The following is a 19,115-nucleotide window of genomic DNA, read 5'->3' as shown; positions in this document are numbered from 1 at the left end:
TGGTACCACACAGTGAGGCAGTTGTCTTAAAAAAAAATTCTTTTATTTTATTCAAAATGTACACAGACAAACACATAAGGGGAGGGTTGACAAGGTTCAGATGTTGTTAATCTTCCTCATCCGATGGTGGCTGGTCTGTTGCGGCATTGCGTTTTTCCATCTTGGCCATCAACTCTGGAATAACAGGAAAATAATAGATTGAAGGGAGTCATTGAGTTGCATTCATCATTAATTTCTAGTAGTTTATTCCCCCATCTCAAAAGGTCTTGACAGCATCTACTTACCCTTTGCAGGGTTGAAGACACCGTTGGTTTGAGTGTTGCAGACATAGCAACGCTTGGACTTGCGGTAATGCTGAAGAGCACAGACCTCGCAAAAGTAGTGCTTACACCTGGGAGATATTTAACTGGTTAACAGATTGCAGCTGGTAATAAACAAGGCTCTGCACAGTCAAGAAGCAGAGGAAATGAGTCTTACTTTGTGATGATGGGATTCTTAAAGGACTCCCTGCAGATGAAGCATTTAAAGGGCAAATCCTCATCGTCACTGCTCACCTCGTAGTTCTCCTCATCTAGATGAAAGCACAGTATTGTTCAGGAAATGCTTATGCAGCAGGCATAAACAAAAATGACATGAAATCACCCCCCTGAACTCACCATTTGCTCCATATCTGCCCTCTTCCAGTTCCCGCTCGATTTGCCAGCCATGTTTGTAGTCTGATCTGTCGTGGAGAAACTTGCAGCTGTCTAATAGCAAGAGAGAACATTAAGAACACTAAAAGGTCAATATGTTAAAGAGTTTTAGTTATTCAACATATGGCTTTTATAATTTAATGTTACAAATCTCATACCCACCTCCAAAACCACAGAAACCAGTTTCCTTATAGTCTTTGCAGATGTCTGGCTGGTAGTCCCACCTGACTGTGGCTCTCAGGTGTTCAGGAGCTCGGATTGGTCCTTTTCTGTTCAAAAATGATATGCATCGACAATAATTGATTACACATTAGCATTCATAGGTGATGAAGCGTTTCATGAAAGCATTTGGTGAATATGTCTTGCCTTAATACATACCTGACCATGCCAGAGGAGGCATTGCCCATGGTGGTATCTTTGGGCTTGATGAATTTTTGGTAGTTATTGATGCCGCGGTAGATTTTGTCGTCCTCTTTACCCGTCAGCTCCTGTTGAAGGGGTACAAAACGGATTATACAGTCAGTAGGAAAATTTATAATTATATAATTATTTGGCAGAAAAACTGTAAGTTAACATTTAGCAAGATGCTACTTTTTATCTTTTATGAAAAGCTTTGTGAGGAAAAAAATCAAAATCACAATTTGATTTCAGGTATTACTTTGTGTAGTTATAAATTTAAAACTCAAATTTAATTTTAAATGTAATATTTGTTGCTAATATACAAATACTGAATATTTAACTAAAACATCTATCAAAATGTACAAAGAAACACTCCATTAATGTAGATTAAAATTTAGCTTTTTGCAAAAAAAATGTGCCATTAATAATAACATTGTGTAATCCCCTATACCTCCTGGATTTTCTGACTCCTCTCAAAGATCGCCTGAGCGTCGTTGTCTCTCTCTGTGTCCAGCTCATATGTAGCAGTTGCACCCATGTCCTCAGGTCCCTCTGGTTTCTTTTTTGGGGCAAGATTGAGAGAATAACAGAGTGAAAAAAAAGATTTGTACAGTACTTCCATCAAGCCAACGGATTGTGGCTTCACAACAACATACCTGTCTGTGAATGGACAAAAACAAACGTTTTAAGTTAATTTATCAGAACTCAGACAAACACGGATGCAGATGGAGAACAACACTTTTCGGCCACTGAGCAGCTTCACTGGGAGAAGCTGGGAGGTTACTTACCTCGCTCATTGGCATCTTAATATAGTTACTGTTTCTCATATACTTTCCCTGACAGGGGGATTTAAACTGTATAGTTCCTGTGACTCTTACAAAATGCAATAAGAGAAAAATGCCTCAACTTACTGCTGATCGTGTGGACTTGTAGGCAACAGTGATCTTCTTCTCCTCTTTGTCTCCTTCATTTTCACTGGACGATTCTTCATCTCTCTCCACCTTCTTTGTCTGAACAGGGACAAGACCAGGGTCAGGCCTTACTATTAAACTAAAAATGGATTTTGAAATATTATAATTATTGTACCCTTTGAATCATGGGGTTGACTCGAGTGTCTTTCTTTCCTTTTCTGACCACAGAGCTCTGGTCCTCATCACTGTTGCCATCTGAAAAAAGAATGAGTTAAACTTATTTTTTTGCATCTTCTCTTGAAGTCGGAATGCTGTTCTCCATAAATGAAAGCTCTAACTTTTTACAGGCTGCCCAAACATGTCACATAACCTTCCATATTCCGAGGGAGCTGGAACGCAGCAAAAATGAGGGAATTGTTTTTTTTTGTGTGTGACGAACATTTGAACAACCTGCCCACAATTTACAGAGTTGCTCTCATCTTTCGGTTCGCCTGGCTCTTATCAGGTGAATGTTATTGTTTTAATAAGTAAATTAATACAAAAACGGACAAATACTTGCCAGTTAACGTAAATGTTAAGATGACGTAGCTAGCTAGTTTGTGTTTGACAATTAAAGACCGGTGACAAAGCCACAGCGTTCCTAGCCCAAGGGATTCTCATCCTGAAAAACATTAGCTAAACGATAAATGACTACCTTTGTCGCTGTCGCTTGCTTTTCTCTTTCGTCCGGAGAATTTCTTAGTAGATTTTTTGAACAGAAAAGTGCATGGACCCGCTTTTGGCTCTTCAGACTCCGCCATCTTGCCTTCTCTTCGATATAAACAATCGCTATCACCACAGCGCCCTCTAGTGCCTTGGAGTCTTGGTTAGTGGCCGTCTGCTGGTCAAGGTGACAATCACTACTGTCCATAATTTATTCTAAAACCAACACATATTCAACATATTATTACATTAAACAGTATTCTTAAATGTACTTTTTTTCTCACAAACATGATGCCTTCACTGCTCACAGAAATATGGCAATTGTATAATAGATTTTACTGGTTATTGCTGTATTGTTTTTCTTCTGCATGTGTGGTATGACACCATATACTGATACTGAAGTTGTGCCCCTCTGTAAACCAACATTCTTTAATCAGTCAATTAATTATCCATGTAGGCCTACACTATTTTTGGATGTTCTTCTTAACACTATTTTTTCACTTCATTGAACTATGCAAAACAAGGAGATATCAGATAAAAGTCTAGCCTATAGCAGCTCTAGAATTGTAATATAAAGCAAGTGCAATAAACATAAACAAATGAACTATAATAGAAAATAAATAACAACGATTTTACAAAATACTGTTACCAGAAGATAGGCTATTTTGTTTGTCACAATGATTAAAATGCATTAAAAACATATCCACATCAATTCAAAAAATTGGGGATTTTATTTATTTATTTTTGAATATGATACTTTCCTAACAGATAAAAGCGTTTTGCAAGTAGGTAAACTAAAAATTAACATATGTATTTTAGGGTTTATTTAAGTATTTAGCCTGAAATGAATTTACTAATATACAAAAGTACGTGAAGGCATCACTTATCTCAGCTGTGCCAAGCAAGTGCATAACGTTCGCTGACTACAACAGGAAATAAATGTGAAAATAAAAGTATTGTTATTCGACAATCAACACAGTAAAAACGCAAATGAATGAGGGTGATTTTTATTTCGAAAGTTCTAACCGGAACTTATACATTTAGTCATCTCTGGTCGTCGCTGCTCTGTCCTCCTCCTCCTCCTCCAGCAGCAGCAGCAGCAGCATCATCATCATCATCCGTGGCTCCCCGAAGAGGACAGCGGGTGTTTGTAGGACACAGGGCCCGCGGAGGGAGGGGTCCTGGCCTGGACACGGATCCCGAAGAGGCCCCGGGGCCGCCGCTGGATGGAGTCGGGCTGCATTCACACAGCAATGGCTATGGGTCTGACATCGAAAAAGCCGTCTGCTCGGAGCGTCGGTGTGGAGCGAAAGAACCTCATCACGGTTTGCAGGTATACCTCACGACTCTGTCGATTTACAGCATTACAAGTAGCCTACCAGTCCCTGCATGCTGCTCACTTCACAATTTTATGACGACCACAATGGAGGATGTGTATTTATTACTGGGGTGAAACAGCGGGCAGCAGTACACACAATATATGGAAAATAATGCAGGAAAAATGACATATTTCTAGAAATGCTAGGGATGAAGAGGAGTCAGGTGCATTTTCACCTTCACATACCCCTGCTATCACACCCGCTTCTGTTCTATTCTATATTCCCTTAATCTTCAATGTTGTCCTTTGAATTTCCTGGATGCACTTTGCTGTAGCATAGCTCTAAAGATCATATAATTGGTATCACGTTTATGAAGGATTATGCAGGATAAAACCTCTTAAAGGAAAGTCTCTTTTAATTTAAACAGGTTGAGACACCTGCTTGATTCCATACTGATAGATGCAGCTTCAACGGATAAAACATGAGACTAGTCAGCTAATTTTGTCTATAATAGAGCTGGACAGAAAATACAACAGCCAACAGCATGTTTCCTCCTCCATCACAGTGAGGTTGATTGCCTGAATGGGACAAGGGCATTGGGAGCAGTGCAAGGACTCCTCCCCCATCAGTGTCCCTCAACCTACACAGTACAGCAAGTGCTGATGGACCGCGATGTGCAGTCTCATAAATCACTGGTCAGAGTGGTTAGGGCTGTAAACTCATGTGCATCAGAGAGCTGAGATGACCCTGAACTCACGTATCCAGTTGCTCATGTAAATTACATCTCTTGGATTTTACTCGGCGAGTAATGAGGCTTCTTTCACAGTAGTGGCATTTATTTTTTTATGTAAATAGTTGACATTTTAAGTCATCTGTTGTGTATCTCAGTATGATCTAAATCAGTAGTTTCCAACCTTTTTTTGTCTTGTGACCCCCCCTAAAATGAAAATGTAACCCCTAATTGGAGATTGAGTCCATAATGTGAACATGATCGGTGAGTAGTTTGACCAAAGACTGATTTTTGTTTTTCTTATTTTGAATAAGATTTTTCAGGTGCCCAGAGGATGTGAATGTATCCAGTACCTCAGAAGAAAAAAAGCACACATTTAGAGAAAAGTCAGAAATAATAAATATATATTTTTCCTTCTTATCCCTTAAATCATCTTGTGACCCTCAGATAGGAAACCCCTGATCTAAATAGCCTGCATGAAGTCTTGTATAGATTTAAGTACGCTTAAAATCTATTGTAGTATTTCTATAAATATTCTTTTTTGGATGAAACTGTCCCTGACGGACTCAATAATATATTAGTGATGACCTGTTTTATGGTGTTTTAGTCAAATAATGTAATGTTTTGCATTGATAAGTGTTCTTGAATTAATAATAGTGTTCTTACACTGAGTAGCTGTTATGTTTTGAGGATGCCCCCCTGATATTATCTGCAGGATGACTATAATTATTAAACTGCAAATAAACTGCAGTCATGAATGGTACTTCTGAAAATACACATTTTTATTATTATTGTCTCAGTGTTGTACATAGCAATGTCTTAAAAAATATTTTCATTATCAGTTAATCTGCTGATTATTTTCTTGATTCATTGATTCATTGATTAACAGTTTAGAATATAAAATGTCTGAAAAATACTATGACATATTTATCTTCTTAGAGCTTAAGGTGACATCTTCAGATAGCTTGTATATAGCTTTTATTCTATATCACTAGAGACTTGTAGGAAAATTACAGCTTTACTTTGACACTTTCATGGTGCTCTCGTAAAATGTATTATAGCATTGCTTTATGTCTTGAATTGTAAATTGACTATAGTCATAAATGGTACTGCAGACAGCAACGTAATTATATTTGTGAAGTGTGTGCAGGCGTTCTGCCAAAGTGACGTTATGCATCCACATCCTGCTCTTACCTCCTTTCTGTTTTATTTCTAAAGAATTCAAACTGTCTTTGGCCTCATTCATGAACATAGTCAAAAGTAAAAAAACCAACAAAGTCAAAGTCCAGACTCTCCAATAGACACACAATCAAGCGTTTTTATTCCAGTACCTTTCTGTCCAAGGTCCTGTCTGCCTTTTAGTGACTCATACAGTGAAACAAAACACAAAACATCACAAAGAGCATGCCTGCAAAGAAAGAAAAGTTTTCACAATAGACTCACAACACAAAGATTAGCGAGGGAACAAAAACACTGTTGTTTTCAGGTTGGCCTGACCGTGCTAAGACCAATTTAAGCATTTAAGCATTTTTAATGACAAACACACACGACAACACATAAATAAATCTCAAACTGCTTTTCATCAGTACTGCTTACTACACAGCATCTTTCCACTTTCTAATGAACAACATGACATTGATTAGGTTCAGTTGGAGGGAAACTTCTTCCAGGCAGATCTGCATCTCTTCATTCATGATGTTTCTGACCTTTTTAAGAAAAATGTTTTTCCTCTTGATGCCATTCTGGTCAGCGTTGATTCAAGTAGTCAAAGGTTGTTGTGTGTTTGTACAGTCTCACTGGAGAGAGATCCTGAATCAGCAGGGGGCCCCTGGCTGTGCATTAAATCAGGCTGGGCATCACGTTGGTGCAGAATACAGGGTCCAGGCTCTGTCGTGCTGCTGAGACACAGCTACACAGCTTGAACTGCTGCCTGGCTACAGTAACTACGCTGACGTTAGTGCTAGATTAGTACACCAGGTCAAGCTTTTATTTCCCCCCCCAATACATGTATGTGTATATAAAGTCTGACCTCTTTCACCTTTACTGTCACATCATACATGTTTAAAATACAATCAGCACACACAGAGATTAACATTTTCACAAGTCATTTGATGAAGTTATGTTTTTTTCTGGGACTATAGAGAAGGGGGCTGTTTCTGTTCAGGTGTGGGGGTCAAAAAATTCACTTGTTGTTGTCACGTTCCCCTGTCTGTTACCAGGGGTCTTAACAAAGACAAACTGGCATCACAGTTCTTTAAAAAAAAAAAGAAAGTGTATTTGCGTGATCTGGCATAATGTGGGTCACAAGTACCAGGCACAGAGGTCTGCTCAGTGTTTCAGTGCCTCGTGTTTACAGTGTATACTTAACAGAATGAGCCCATTTGAATAGCAACACATATGTACAGCAATAGACATTTGTGTATAGTAAAAGGAAAACCTGGTCAAACGTTTGCACCACCACAGGAAACTGTTTCTGCATGAGGCCTGTGTCACTTAAAGATCTTACAATAAAGACTTAAAATTAAGAAAAAATAATAGAAGACACTGCTGCGGTCAGGTGAAAAAGTTGCAACTTCAAAATGTCAACTAAGAAGAGTATTCAGGCATTTTTGAGTTCATCATTAAATGTTTTCACCAGGTTAAAACTTGTCTTATTAAAAAAAATGTCCTTCTGCAGTCACACTGAGGGGTAATACATTAAAACAATAATGATTTTAGCTGCAATGTTTTTTACCCGACAGCATCAGAAAATCCAAAGATGCTTTGTCTTAATTGCTTTGAAGAGACTTGGGTGATATTTATCATGTCCATAGTGACAGCAGTGTCATCATGATCTACTGTATCTTTGTGCTGTTGCCACTAGCAACAGGTTTTATCTTTTACATGGCAGGGCTAAGGCTTCCTGCAGTCGGTGGGAATTTTCATGCAAGTCCAGTTTGTTTATCTGAGCCAAAATATTGAAGATCAACAGTCACTAGGCAATTTGTTTACAGGCAACAGGCTGTTCTGTAATGTTTACAATTTACGGTTTTGTTGCTTTAGTCTGGCTAAGAGCTCTCATGCCATCGTCCGCGACTGGAAGAACAATGTTGCCGTGGACACGGTGAACCTAAGAAAACATAGATAAGATGAGTGAGACTTGATGTAAGCTGCTCTCCCTTCAGCTGCTTCCTGTAAACAAAAGGAACGGGGAGGAAAAGGAGTGACGGAGGGTGGCGATGTGGTGCATCTTGGCTGAGGTTTGAGCTCTTCCGGGGCGTGGCTCGAGAGTAGAGAATAAAATTTCCTGTCTCATGGACATGTTTCTGCAAGTGGGTGGCTCTTTGTGCTTTAAATTATTATTTTTTTTAATTCTATACAATAGTAATGGGTGCCACTTTCCACCTCTCAGTTCCATTTTTATAGAATGATAGGAAACGTCAACAAATCTTTGCATGTCTGGAATAACAGTTGAGTTTCTGTGCAGCCTTCTTTTGCATTTTTACTGATTTCCGGAGCTACACTTATTTTTACCATCAAGTATGTGAAATAACAGCAGAAGTTTTTGTGGGTTTGACTAAACATTCGGGCGTCTCTCATCTGTGGATCAGCCTACTCTCTCACCACCACTTTCACTTATTCTTCATTCTACTCTCCCTGTCAGGTTCAAACATCTGCTTTACACTCTCAGCGCTTCTCAGCCCAACACCCTCACTGTCCATCTTGCACACTTATCCCTCTACACCTCCTCTGACCATGAAACACTTTGCCCGGGACGCTTATTCACAGATGGGGCCGGTGAGAGAGAGACACACCCTGCTGTAGTTTCATTTTTACATCTTTTAGTCTATTCGGATTTGGTGCAAATTTATCGTTCTTGTCTTAATATTTATCAAAGCACACGCATTTTTTTTTTATCTTGGCTGTTTGTGCAGATCCAGTACAGGACAGGACGACTCCCCGACAGTCCAGGACGATAAACAACAGCACTGACTGGTGTTACACAATGCTGCGGCCAGTAGGGAGTCTGCCTGTGTCATCTGATCCTGCTGGTTATGCGAAAACTAAAGAGAGAGACAGAAAGAGGGAGAAGGAGAAAGGAGTCAGGGAAAAAAGAATTAAATGAAAGCTAAGAGGGTTAATGTGAAGCATTGTGTGTTAAGATAAGGTTTCACTGCTGATAAATGTAATTTTGGTTATCCTAGGTGGTGCTGCAGATCAAACACACATGTGTAAGTACAGTAGAGGGGTGAGAAAGGAGAACAAGAGGGCATTTAAAGAGAGCTGAGAGTGGGCTTGGCAGCGATCCATGCTGAGTGAGAGGGGGCACAAAAGAAGCTTGTCAGAAGGCCTTGCAGTTGTTTTTCAGTGTCAAATCGTACCAAGAGCATGTTGCCATTCCACTCCATTCATTTGCATTTGAGGCACGCCAGCAATTCCCCTTCAGATCAAAGGACTTCAGTTAATTTAAAATAATCTGCTGTAATGTTCCTCTTGAGAGAACGCTGCCACTTTATCAGGTCAGAGAGGCCTTTTGCAACAGTTGACTTTCTTCTGTTATGATTTTAAATGCTATCACATCAACAAACGCATAGCCATTAATCAGTGGTTCCCATACTGGGCCCTGGGAACCACTGGGGACACTTGGTGGTTTTCCAAGGGCTTGGCACTCTGTATAATGAGGAATTGCTTGATTTTATAAATGTTTCTGTCATTGGAAGTCTTCACAAATATGACCAGATTTGACCCTATGTTTCACTACCCACTTTTCATGTTAAGTTTTAGACAGAATAGTACAATTATCTACAAAATCAACTTTTCTGAGGGAATTACTTAATAAAGTAATGTCAAGGAGCTGATCTCTTTGGGGAGCTTAAATGTGGCAATGGTTGTGAATCTCGCCCCAACACACAATATTTGTGCTAACTGGCCAACAGACATCACCTGCCAAGTGGATTTTTTGACCATGTGGGTCATGGTGGGGTAGACATTAGAGCACATAACATGCTGGAGCTCTATTATACCTTGAAACCTGACTGACCTAGTTGTTCTTTGCAGATAACATTACGAGACAGAATGTAGATGCCACTGACCTGTTTCCTCGATAAATCCGGCACGACCAAAAAACAAGTCAAAGGTCCAAAAGTAAATTTAATCCAGTTTTGGCTCTCAGTTGGAACAGGTCTTGTGCAGATGCTGTAGTGGTGTCCAAATGTTTTCTGTGATGGTGCTTCTTTCTTCTTCTTTTTTGTGACATTTTTTCCCCCCACCCCACGACTAGGTCCCCTCTCATCTAGAGCGTCTTGCGTTTTGGGAAGATGGCTTTCCGAAAAGAGGTGGTGGTGGTGCCTCTGCTGAAAGAGGCGCCCCCCAGGGCGATCTTGGTCTTTCCGCTGGTGATGGTGGAGGAGCCCAGAGATGTTGTGCTCTTTCCCCTGGTAATGGAGGAGGTCCCCATAGCAAGCTTGGACTTTCCCCTCTTTATGGTGGTGTTGCCCAGAGTTAAGGCCGTCTTCCCCTCGGTGAAGCTGGTGTTGCCCATTGAGGAGAAGCTCGTCTTCCTGACCCAGATTCGACGCTAGGGTTCGGGGCTCACTCAACGCAAAGCATCGCACACTCATGCAGCACGTCCTGCTCTGCCCCTCGGGGGTAATAGTAACATCAGCTACAATCCAGAGCAGACCAGAATGCTAAGCGTGGATAGTGCGACCCCCGTGTCGCATAATGCCTTCGTTGAGATGATCGACGTGGGCTCTGGAAGGCCACATACCACCCATGTGTCCCTGTGAATGGACAGAGGCAGCCGTAGGTGGCCACAGCCTATCTGGGGGGACAGGGACAGTGGAGTGATTGTCCCATCTCCACGACGACACCGGCCGGTTGAAGGACACATTGTTGCAAAAGGGGCAATCTGTGGTGACATCACTTTCTTCCGAGCCATTGTTCCCTATAGCCTCTGATTGTAAGACATAGCCTCTGTGTTTGTACGACTGTATACAGTATACCATATGTGAAATAAGTCGCACAGTGTCATATTTTAAAATGGGAAAGGAGGAATGTGTTCATGTTTTCCACATGTAGTTGAGTCTTTGATTGCACTCCTGTATTTGTGTCGTCCCTCCATATGAAATATGGGTGTCGTTCCCTCGGTTGATGTTTACCACCCATTTGTGTCCTTGCTGAACTGATCGTTTGCAACTCATTATAGCATTTGAGTCTTTAATTTCTACTATTTATGTCGTTTAGATCCTAGAATATCTCCCATATACTCAGATCTATTTACAAAACAATCAAGCCAAGCAGTGTTTAGACATGTTACTTTTATAAGCATTGTTACATCAACCAGCTTTTACAGTTTTCTAGTTCAAAACTGTGTTTTCTGGTGGAAATATGGCAGCATATAGTTATGGAAATGCAGGCAATCAATCGATCTTATCAGCGTGCACAAAAATACCACATTTGTACCAAAGATGTAGACATGGTGATGACTGTACATGCACAATTTACAGGAGAACAGTGCTGATGAAAAACACACACTGTAGTGTCTCCACATACATCCCACATGGCTGTTTCACAGTTTCCCTCCCTTCCAAGTAGACACACCATAAACCATCATCTCATCGCTGTCACATTTGCATAACACGCTCAGCATGGCTTTGGAGAATCTCACTCTTGATTGCAAACCCATTAGATCTCACTTAGCACTTTCTTACTCGGGAATCTACCTTGTCCAAACGGGTAACAGATGATGTCATGCCACATTGGCCTGTACACACATTGATCAAAAAACATAGCAGCTCTTTTTTTATTGACTACTGACCTGCTAAAACTGACCAGATAGAAATATCCCTGGGTTTTTGTTTAAAGTGTGTGCAGGAATCATGTGTGAAAATCCCAGTAGATGTTGCTGTGCGTTTCTTTGCCCCTGATGAGGGTGGCTTTGACCACAGACACAGACTTGGTCCCATGGGTGAAGGTCAGGGTGGTGAGAGAGCTTGTGGTCTCCCCTCGTGTAACAGAGGTTTTGCCCACCGCTATGCTGGTGTTGCCCAAAGTTATGGTGGTTCTGCTCCAGAAGATCGATGATTTACCCCAGGAGATGGCGTACTTAGTCCTCAGTATCGAAAACCTGCCTTTGGTGAAGGAGGTCTTGCTTGACAAGAATGAGGTTTTCCACTCATTGTTAGAGTCTTTTTTGGACTGCTTGGTTGCTTTGCGTGTCTTAGCCCCGGCTTCAAGGGTCCTTTCCATCTAGGTGTTCTTACGCTTGGACATCAAGGCTTTGCGGAAGGAGGTGGTTGTGGTTCCCCGGCTGAAGCTTGCCCGTCCCAGAGCCACCGTCGTCTTTTGCCTTTGGATGGTGGAGTCTCCCATGGAGGTGGTGGTCACTCCCCTGAAGATGGAGGAGTTGCCCATGGCTACAGTAGTCTTTCCCCTGGCTATAGAGGTGCTTCCCACTGCCAGGGCAGTCTTGCCCTCGGTGATGCTAGTGTTGCCCATCGAAGCGGAGGCAGTCAGCCCGAGCCCGTGCCTGGATGTCGGCTCCTAACATGCAAGCTGCATAACTGCCTGTGGTGCAGCAGGGTCAAAAGCCAAACTAAAGCAGCCGCAGCGGCTGCCCTAAATAGATCAGACCACCGTGTATAGATGAGGGGGAGGGAATTATTTGATCATTCTTTGATGCTGACCGGTCCCTCAGAGAGACAAGACCCAAAGGGACCTGGAAGCACAGCATGCACAAGGGCTGAAAAAGACAGGGGGTTAATTGTATTGTTTTCATGATAACACTGCCAAAGCACTGAAGGGGTACATTGTGTAGTACACAAGACAATTGGGGTGACCTCAGTATGATAAGATGGCGTGGTTCCCAAAATAAGAAAAAAAAAACCTGCCTCCCCGCTAAATACAGTAGTACATTTGTCTGCTTGGGTACAGTACACGGCTGCGTTTCATCGGCTTGTGCAGCACACAACCAACAGAAAGTTCAAATCCGTCACATTTGCAAGTAGAGTGTTTCTCCATTGCATTGTATCGGGTTTTTCTAATTCCTCTTTCTCTGTGTGCTTCTGTTTCAGATTCTCTGTAAAGACTCTCCTAGAAAAGTACACTGCAGAGCCTATAGATGACTCATCTGAGGAGTTTATTAACTTTGCCGCCATTTTAGAGCACATCCTCAGCCACCGCTTCAAAGGTAACACTGCAGGTAACATATGGTACAGGAAAAGATGTACAAATCAGTTAATATGACTTGGAATGAATGAATGAGACAATAAAAACCCAGATATGTAATATTTATTCTAAAACTGGAATAGATTGGGGAATCCGACCTGCTGCCCTTTGCTGCGTGTCATCCCCCATCTCTCTCCCCCTGTCATATCTATCCACTGTCAAATAAAGGGAAAAGCCCCCAAAAAATAATCTTTAAAAAAGAAGATTGCAGGTTAATGTCTGCTTACTGCAGACATTAACCAAAATTAACTTTTTATCAAGAGGGCAACAATGTGTATGATTGTTCAGTTAGCTGCACTGCTTGCAGAAATGATTCATTGCTGTGTTTTAATCTTTTTCGGACCAGGTTCAGGAAGCTGGTTCAGCTCAGATGGACAGCGCAGTTTCTGGGAATATATTCGGCTGGCGTGCAGCAAGGTTCAGAACAACTGCATCGCCAGCATCGAAAACATAGAGAACATCAGCACATCACGAGCAAAGGCAAGGACATTTGTATGCAGAATCGTGTGCATGACTGAATGTGTGTATGTGGGATATTGCAAGAGAGAGCAGCAAAGAAAGCTCTTCTGTTCCTACTCACTTCTCGCGTTGTCCTACAGGGACGTGCATGGATTCGAGTGGCGCTGATGGAGAAACGTCTGTCTGAATATGTGTCCACTGCTCTGAGGGACACGAGAACAACCAGGTCAGAAAGGGACAATCAACCAATTTAGTTTATTTTAGTTTTTGATTCTAAGTGACACCTGCTGCAGGGATGCTACACCTTCATGGTGGCTATGTCTGTTCATCCTAATCACTCAAATTAATAGAAATCCCTGTCTTTGCACCAGAGGAAAGTACATGCCTGCTATGATGCTTAACATGAAATATATATCGTAAAATGCAGACAGAATCTCAGTTGTATCAGTATTATATCTGAAAGTTAAAGGGTGATTATTATCACCTCTTCACCTGGCAGGAGGTTCTATGATGATGGAGCCATTATGCTGAGAGAGGAGGCCCAAGTCCTGACTGGCATGCTGATTGGACTGAGTGCCATTGATTTCAGGTAAAGACACACACTGCAGATGCTGCTGTACAGGTTTCAATATATAAGTACACCAGTACACCCCAGGCTTTTATTTGAATCAACAGTTACTGTAGGTGGTATGTATTTGTTAGCTGTTTTAAGTATCCTAAGTAGGTTAGTCTTCGAACTTTCTCTGCCCAATATTTAGGGATTAAAAAGTAATCAAGTAGTATTGTGAATTTGAGTATAGCACAGTACAGATTAACAGATTATACTGAAAAAAATAGGCATTTCAAACCTATTTTATTACTTTTTTAATAGGACTATATTGAATAAATATTAACATATCTGTCTTAGGCATCTTCCTCGTGTACCCCACATGAATTCGCAATATATTTCTAACTCCTTTTCTACTCTGTTAAAGTATTAGCAGGTAGTATGTATTCATGAATAAATAAATAAATAATCGTGATAAGAAGATGTATACGTACTTTCTCATGTTTCATGTATTTCTGTATCAATTATATAAGTGAAAGTATGTCTGACACATATACAGTATAAAAGGAGCATAGTGCATGCATTGTATACATATAAAGCCAAACATTTTTGCATATGTGACTTCCATACTTCATTTCAATAATTGATATTTGCTGAAAATATACACAACTCTTTTTCAGTCACAAAGCAAGTTAGTTTTTTTTTGTCTTTGTGCAGTTTTTGCTTGAAGGGGGAGACTCTGGATGGGAAATCCTCAGCTGTGATTGACTACACACCTTACCTGAAGTTCACTCAGAGGTAAGACTGATCCTGCCTCTACAATTTTAGCGTCACATTTTTCATGCATGTACGACGCTGCAACACTGTCGCCTCTCTGCTGTGTAGCTACGACTACCTGAGTGATGAGGAGGACCGTCGCAGTGTGGACAGCAGTAACAGCGAGGAAAGTGTCCCCGAGCATCCGTACATCCCCTTGGTGACGGACGAGGAGAGCTGGAGCAACAAGTGTCGCAAAATGGAGCAGAGGTTTAAGATCGTCTATGCCCAGAAGGTGACTACCAACAGCTGCTAGAACCAAGTTAATGCTGTTTATTCTTGTTTATTCTACGCACACAAATCCCCGTCTACTTACTGTGATGTCGCAGGGTTACCTGGAGGAGCTGGTGCGTCTGCGGGAGTCACAGCTAAAGAACGTGGAAACGGAGAACAAGCGTCTGAGAGCCAAGGTGGAGGAGCTGACGGTCCAGACCAAGCAGGAGAAGAAGGAGCTGGAGGCCGTCGTGCTCGAGCTGCAAGCACAACTGTGAGAAACACAAACTTTTGGAAAGACATTCACCGAATGAAAAAGCTCCAACAATAACTATGTGCTCCAGACTTCATCACTCAACATTTATTTGTTTGATTCATCTTTCCAGCATTATACATTATGTGCACGCAAGGTTTAGAAGAGGAGTTAAAGTTGGAGTTTTAAAATAACCTTAAAACTAAAACAAATTGTAATTTTTTATGGAAATCTTTCCTCAGTAGAAAATAAAGGATTGCTCTATTAACCTAGTTAATGTAACTAGTCAATATGAAAAGAAACTGAAAATGTTATGCAGATGCAATTTCTGATTATCCCAGTTTATGATGCAATACTCATATACGGTAATATGCAATATTTTGCTCTGACACATCTGATTTGAATTGTTTTAAAATACAATAAAAAAAACAGACCTAAAGGTGCAATACTTAATATTGTTACAGCACCCAGTAGCACCCCCAAATCCCAAGATTTCCTCCCAAGCTTACCGTTGATGTTTTAAACTCAACTATAAACTTTGTCAAATTTGGGGGGGAACTATGGGTTGCTGTAACAACATCAGGAAGTAGTGTTATATTAAAGGTCCGATGGCATGAAAATTTCACTTTATGAGGTTTTTTATCATTAATATGAGTTCTCCCAGCCTGTCTATGGTCCACCATTGGCTAGAAACGGTGATAGGTGTAAACCGAGCCCTGGGTATCCTGCTCTGCCTTTGAGAAAATGAAAGCTCAGATGGGCCGATCTGGAATCTTCTCCTTATGAGATCATAAGGAGCGAGGTTACCTCCCCTTTTTCTGCTTTGCCCGCCCAGAGAATTTGGCCCACCCATGAGAGAGAGACATCATGGCTTTCAAACGAGCAAAGTGTCAGTTGATCAAGGCCACACCCCCACCCTCCACCTTGCCCCCCCCCTCTCTTCCTCAATAGCTACAGACACAGAAATGGCACATACTAAGGAAAGCTCATTGTGGGACTGGCTCTAGTGGCTGTAATTCTGCACCAAGTCTGAATTTCGGGAAAGAGACTTCAGATACAGTATTAGGGGACCACTAAGGTCTATATAAAAGCATCCAAAGAGCACCATGTCACGGGACCTTTAATGAGACACAAAACAAGTGTCTCGTTGCGTTCACAAGAGATAAGTGATTTATTTAACTGCCACCTTTGATGTTCAGGTACATATTTGCTTGCTAAAATGAAAAGTATTACTTCTGAAATTAATTATTTGTGCTCTGTGCTTCACGCAGCTCTGCCCTCATGCCCTGTGATTCCTCCCATCTGGCTAAAGATCTCTCCATCCCGCTAGTCAACCAGTGGTCCACCATCACAAACAACCAGGGCGATGTCAAGCTTTTCCGCAGGTAAACTTACACAAACAGCATGATTCTATTTTTAGCAGATGCTTTTAGCTGCAGTTAATGTAGAGAACTTTAGATATGTGTGTCACAATGATGTTTTGTCCATCCAGGAGGAGTTTCCACAGTTTGGAGCAACTTTCTGCTGAAGTCAGTCTGAACTCCGACTCCCAGAGGACTGATGGGAAACAGAATGGAGATGCTGGCTGGACTTCAGCAGGTAAAAAATACTTTTCACTGCTACTACAGTCATCATTCAACATGTTCATGCAACATTTAAACCTGCAGGGATTTGTAGTGTACTGTAAATCTGTCAGCCATGTTATGCAGTATTCCTGGGTAACTGAACAAACTAACACAAAAAAAAAACATTTTGAATCAGCTATATTTTACTTGTTTTACTCCAGTATAGAAAACACAGTAGTAAAGTAACATTTCTGCTTGAGTAGGAATATATTTCCATAAAAGCCTTCCAGAGGCAGCCACCCATGCACACGTACATACATACTCATACAAAGGCAGGCTTGATGGCTGTTTATGGTGTTTCATGTGGGCAGCTTGAACAATGCACGATCACAGGCTCAATTTGATTGTGCTTTTTCTCTGTTTTCTCCCTGTAGGAAAAGACAACACTCCCTCCATGCTGGGTTTGTGTGGCTCTCTGGCCTCTTTACCAAGCTCCAAGTCCCTGGCCAGCCTCAAGTCCAACGAGTGTTTGGTCAACATCAGCGCTGAACCCAGCCCTGCGCTCACTCCCAGCTAGGAGCTCCACAACAACAACAACAACAACAACAACGACAATGGAGATTTAACCCCCAACCTTTCTGCCTGCCTGGTGATGCTGCGTTGCTCATAAACCCGACTAAAACCCTGCTCCCACAATCCACCAAGACCATTAACAGCTCCATGAGAACAGGATGAAGATGAGAATGAAGTCACTTCTTTCCCTTCTCCTCGCCTTATCCGCTCAACTCCTCTCTCCCACAACCACTTTGTACTATCTGTGAATCCCTTCATCCAAGATCATGCGATTCCTCTGCAAACTTTCGTCAGACCTATTTTCTAAAGCATCCGTTTATTTCCTTAAATTGTATTGCCACCTTGCTCCTTATTTGAACATCAATGTTCTTCCCTTATATGGTGTCGCCTCTGTGTTTGTAGGCCTGTTTTATTAAGTTTCATGTCAAAATGTAACCAAACTTGCAGCTACTTGCAAAGAGAGATGTGATGATCAGATACAGATTATCCATATAAAGTAGAGGATGGGTTGTACAGACTGTGCTCACAGTGACACCACTGAGAAGTATGTTTATGGGTGTGACTGAATGGTGCCTGCCACCCCTGAACGTGCACATCATTCCCGCTTCAGTAATCAACCACTGTTTAAATCTGTGCAGCTATTTATTGAATCTATCAAATCATAAGCTACCACATATGTTTATTTATCTGATTTTATCAAATGCAACAGCAGTATGTTCTTTCAACATGTATGCAATGGGTTATTTTTTGTGATTTTAAAGAAAATCGTTTCAAAATGGGAGGTAAATGGAGATGTTGGATGGGGCAGCCAGTTGCATGGGACAAATGTGCTCTGGCTCCATCTTGTGGTTTACGATTATAAGGTTTAATATATTGCATTAATGCCAAGATTGCTTATTACTTCCTAAGAACAACCTGAGGGTATTAAAGAGAAAAACATAGGTAGCTAATTTATAAAATGCCACAGCACCTTTCAGAGAGCACCACAGTTAACAGCGCATCAGATAGTGTGAGAACACATTATTCATGCAACTGAAATGAAATGGCTGTTAAATACAGGGTTTATAAAACATCTACACGCCCACTGGATTCATTTTTCCTCATGTCATTTTATATGATGCTATAACCATATACACATGCTCAATATATCTTTCAGGAGAACAATAATAGAAATACAAAAATGGGGCACGATACAAAAGTTAGCTTAAAGCCTTTTGGTCATTATTCAAACCATATCTGTACATCAATATTAGAATTGAATGTGCTGTAACTAGTAGGAACATATACATCATTAGTATTATTGAATAATTTGGGTGAGTTTGTATTGCACTTATTGTCTATAAAACATAGTGCACTCTTTACATTTGGTATGATTTTAATTATGTTAGAAACTTTGACAACAGTTGAGGCCTTTTTTTATGTTTCGTGTGGTTTTGTTGCATCAATAATAACAAATCTAAACAAAAACTATTGTTTAAAGGGTGTAAACGGTATAAAAAGACCCAGACAAAAATTTGTATTAAGGATAAGCAAGTTAAAAACTCACTGTGAATGCATGTGTTATGAACATATGTGCTTATTTAGATAGGAAAAAATAGTTGTTGGGAGACTATATGACAATGCCATGATATCAAACAGAACATCATTTTCAAGTGTTTATTTTTTGAGTTTGGACCCTCTGAGCCTCTGTAGTGACCTTTAAGGGTCCCTGAACCACACTTTGGGGAC

The 19,115-nt window shown here is 41.0% G+C and overlaps 4 protein-coding genes across 8 annotated transcripts; 1 reads left to right on the top strand and 3 right to left on the bottom strand.

Annotated features, from left to right (window-relative positions):
• Nucleotides 1-21: 21 nt before the first annotated feature.
• On the bottom strand, nt 22-2,897 carry rnf113a (ring finger protein 113A). The gene is made up of 10 exons (XM_028598917.1): nt 2,697-2,897; nt 2,178-2,257; nt 2,003-2,101; nt 1,543-1,650; nt 1,071-1,180; nt 855-961; nt 657-746; nt 478-571; nt 285-391; nt 22-174 (listed from the first exon to the last, which is right to left on the bottom strand). The coding sequence occupies exons 1-10, from the start codon at nt 2,800-2,802 to the stop codon at nt 107-109; spliced, it is 969 nt and encodes a 322-aa protein (XP_028454718.1). The 5' UTR covers nt 2,803-2,897; the 3' UTR covers nt 22-106.
• rundc3aa (RUN domain containing 3Aa) lies at nt 2,347-18,461 on the top strand. Of its 5 annotated transcripts, none has more exons than XM_028598912.1 (12): nt 2,347-2,507; nt 3,796-4,037; nt 12,808-12,935; nt 13,308-13,441; nt 13,561-13,646; nt 13,920-14,009; nt 14,685-14,765; nt 14,853-15,018; nt 15,113-15,270; nt 16,521-16,634; nt 16,742-16,848; nt 17,249-18,461. In XM_028598912.1, exons 2-12 carry the CDS (start codon nt 3,931-3,933, stop codon nt 17,389-17,391), a joined length of 1,314 nt encoding a protein of 437 aa, XP_028454713.1. In that variant the 5' UTR covers nt 2,347-2,507; nt 3,796-3,930; the 3' UTR covers nt 17,392-18,461. The 5 variants fall into 5 exon arrangements, with proteins under 5 accessions (XP_028454713.1, XP_028454712.1, XP_028454711.1 ...); XM_028598911.1 differs by having other exon boundaries at nt 3,793-4,037; XM_028598910.1 differs by having other exon boundaries at nt 3,749-4,037.
• LOC114569092 (autotransporter adhesin EhaG-like) lies at nt 9,428-10,385 on the bottom strand. The gene has a single exon (XM_028598920.1). The coding sequence runs from the start codon at nt 10,272-10,274 to the stop codon at nt 10,026-10,028; it is 249 nt and encodes an 82-aa protein (XP_028454721.1). The 5' UTR covers nt 10,275-10,385; the 3' UTR covers nt 9,428-10,025.
• Nucleotides 11,453-12,299, bottom strand: zwi (zwilling). The gene has a single exon (XM_028598921.1). The coding sequence runs from the start codon at nt 12,230-12,232 to the stop codon at nt 11,984-11,986; it is 249 nt and encodes an 82-aa protein (XP_028454722.1). The 5' UTR covers nt 12,233-12,299; the 3' UTR covers nt 11,453-11,983.
• Nucleotides 18,462-19,115: the final 654 nt, after the last annotated feature.

Source organism: Perca flavescens, chromosome 15 (genome assembly GCF_004354835.1).
Source record: "Perca flavescens isolate YP-PL-M2 chromosome 15, PFLA_1.0, whole genome shotgun sequence".
NCBI lineage: Eukaryota > Metazoa > Chordata > Actinopteri > Perciformes > Percidae > Perca > Perca flavescens.
The sequence above is the reverse complement of the archived record's forward strand: the minus strand, read 5'-3'. Positions and strand labels throughout refer to the sequence as shown.

Coding starts and splice junctions, on each gene's coding strand:
- rnf113a (XM_028598917.1), bottom strand. CDS start 2,802: ATGGCGGAGTCTGAAGAGCCAAAAGCGGGTCCATGCACTTTTCTGTTC. Junction 2,102..2,177: donor TCAACCCCATGATTCAAAGG/GTACAATAATTA, acceptor GTCCCTGTTCAG/ACAAAGAAGGTGGAGAGAGA. Junction 175..284: donor TGTCTTCAACCCTGCAAAGG/GTAAGTAGATGC, acceptor CTGTTATTCCAG/AGTTGATGGCCAAGATGGAA.
- rundc3aa (XM_028598912.1), top strand. CDS start 3,931: ATGGAGTCGGGCTGCATTCACACAGCAATGGCTATGGGTCTGACATCG. Junction 13,442..13,560: donor TCAGCACATCACGAGCAAAG/GCAAGGACATTT, acceptor GTTGTCCTACAG/GGACGTGCATGGATTCGAGT. Junction 15,271..16,520: donor CTCGAGCTGCAAGCACAACT/GTGAGAAACACA, acceptor TGCTTCACGCAG/CTCTGCCCTCATGCCCTGTG.
- LOC114569092 (XM_028598920.1), bottom strand. CDS start 10,274: ATGGGCAACACCAGCTTCACCGAGGGGAAGACGGCCTTAACTCTGGGC.
- zwi (XM_028598921.1), bottom strand. CDS start 12,232: ATGGGCAACACTAGCATCACCGAGGGCAAGACTGCCCTGGCAGTGGGA.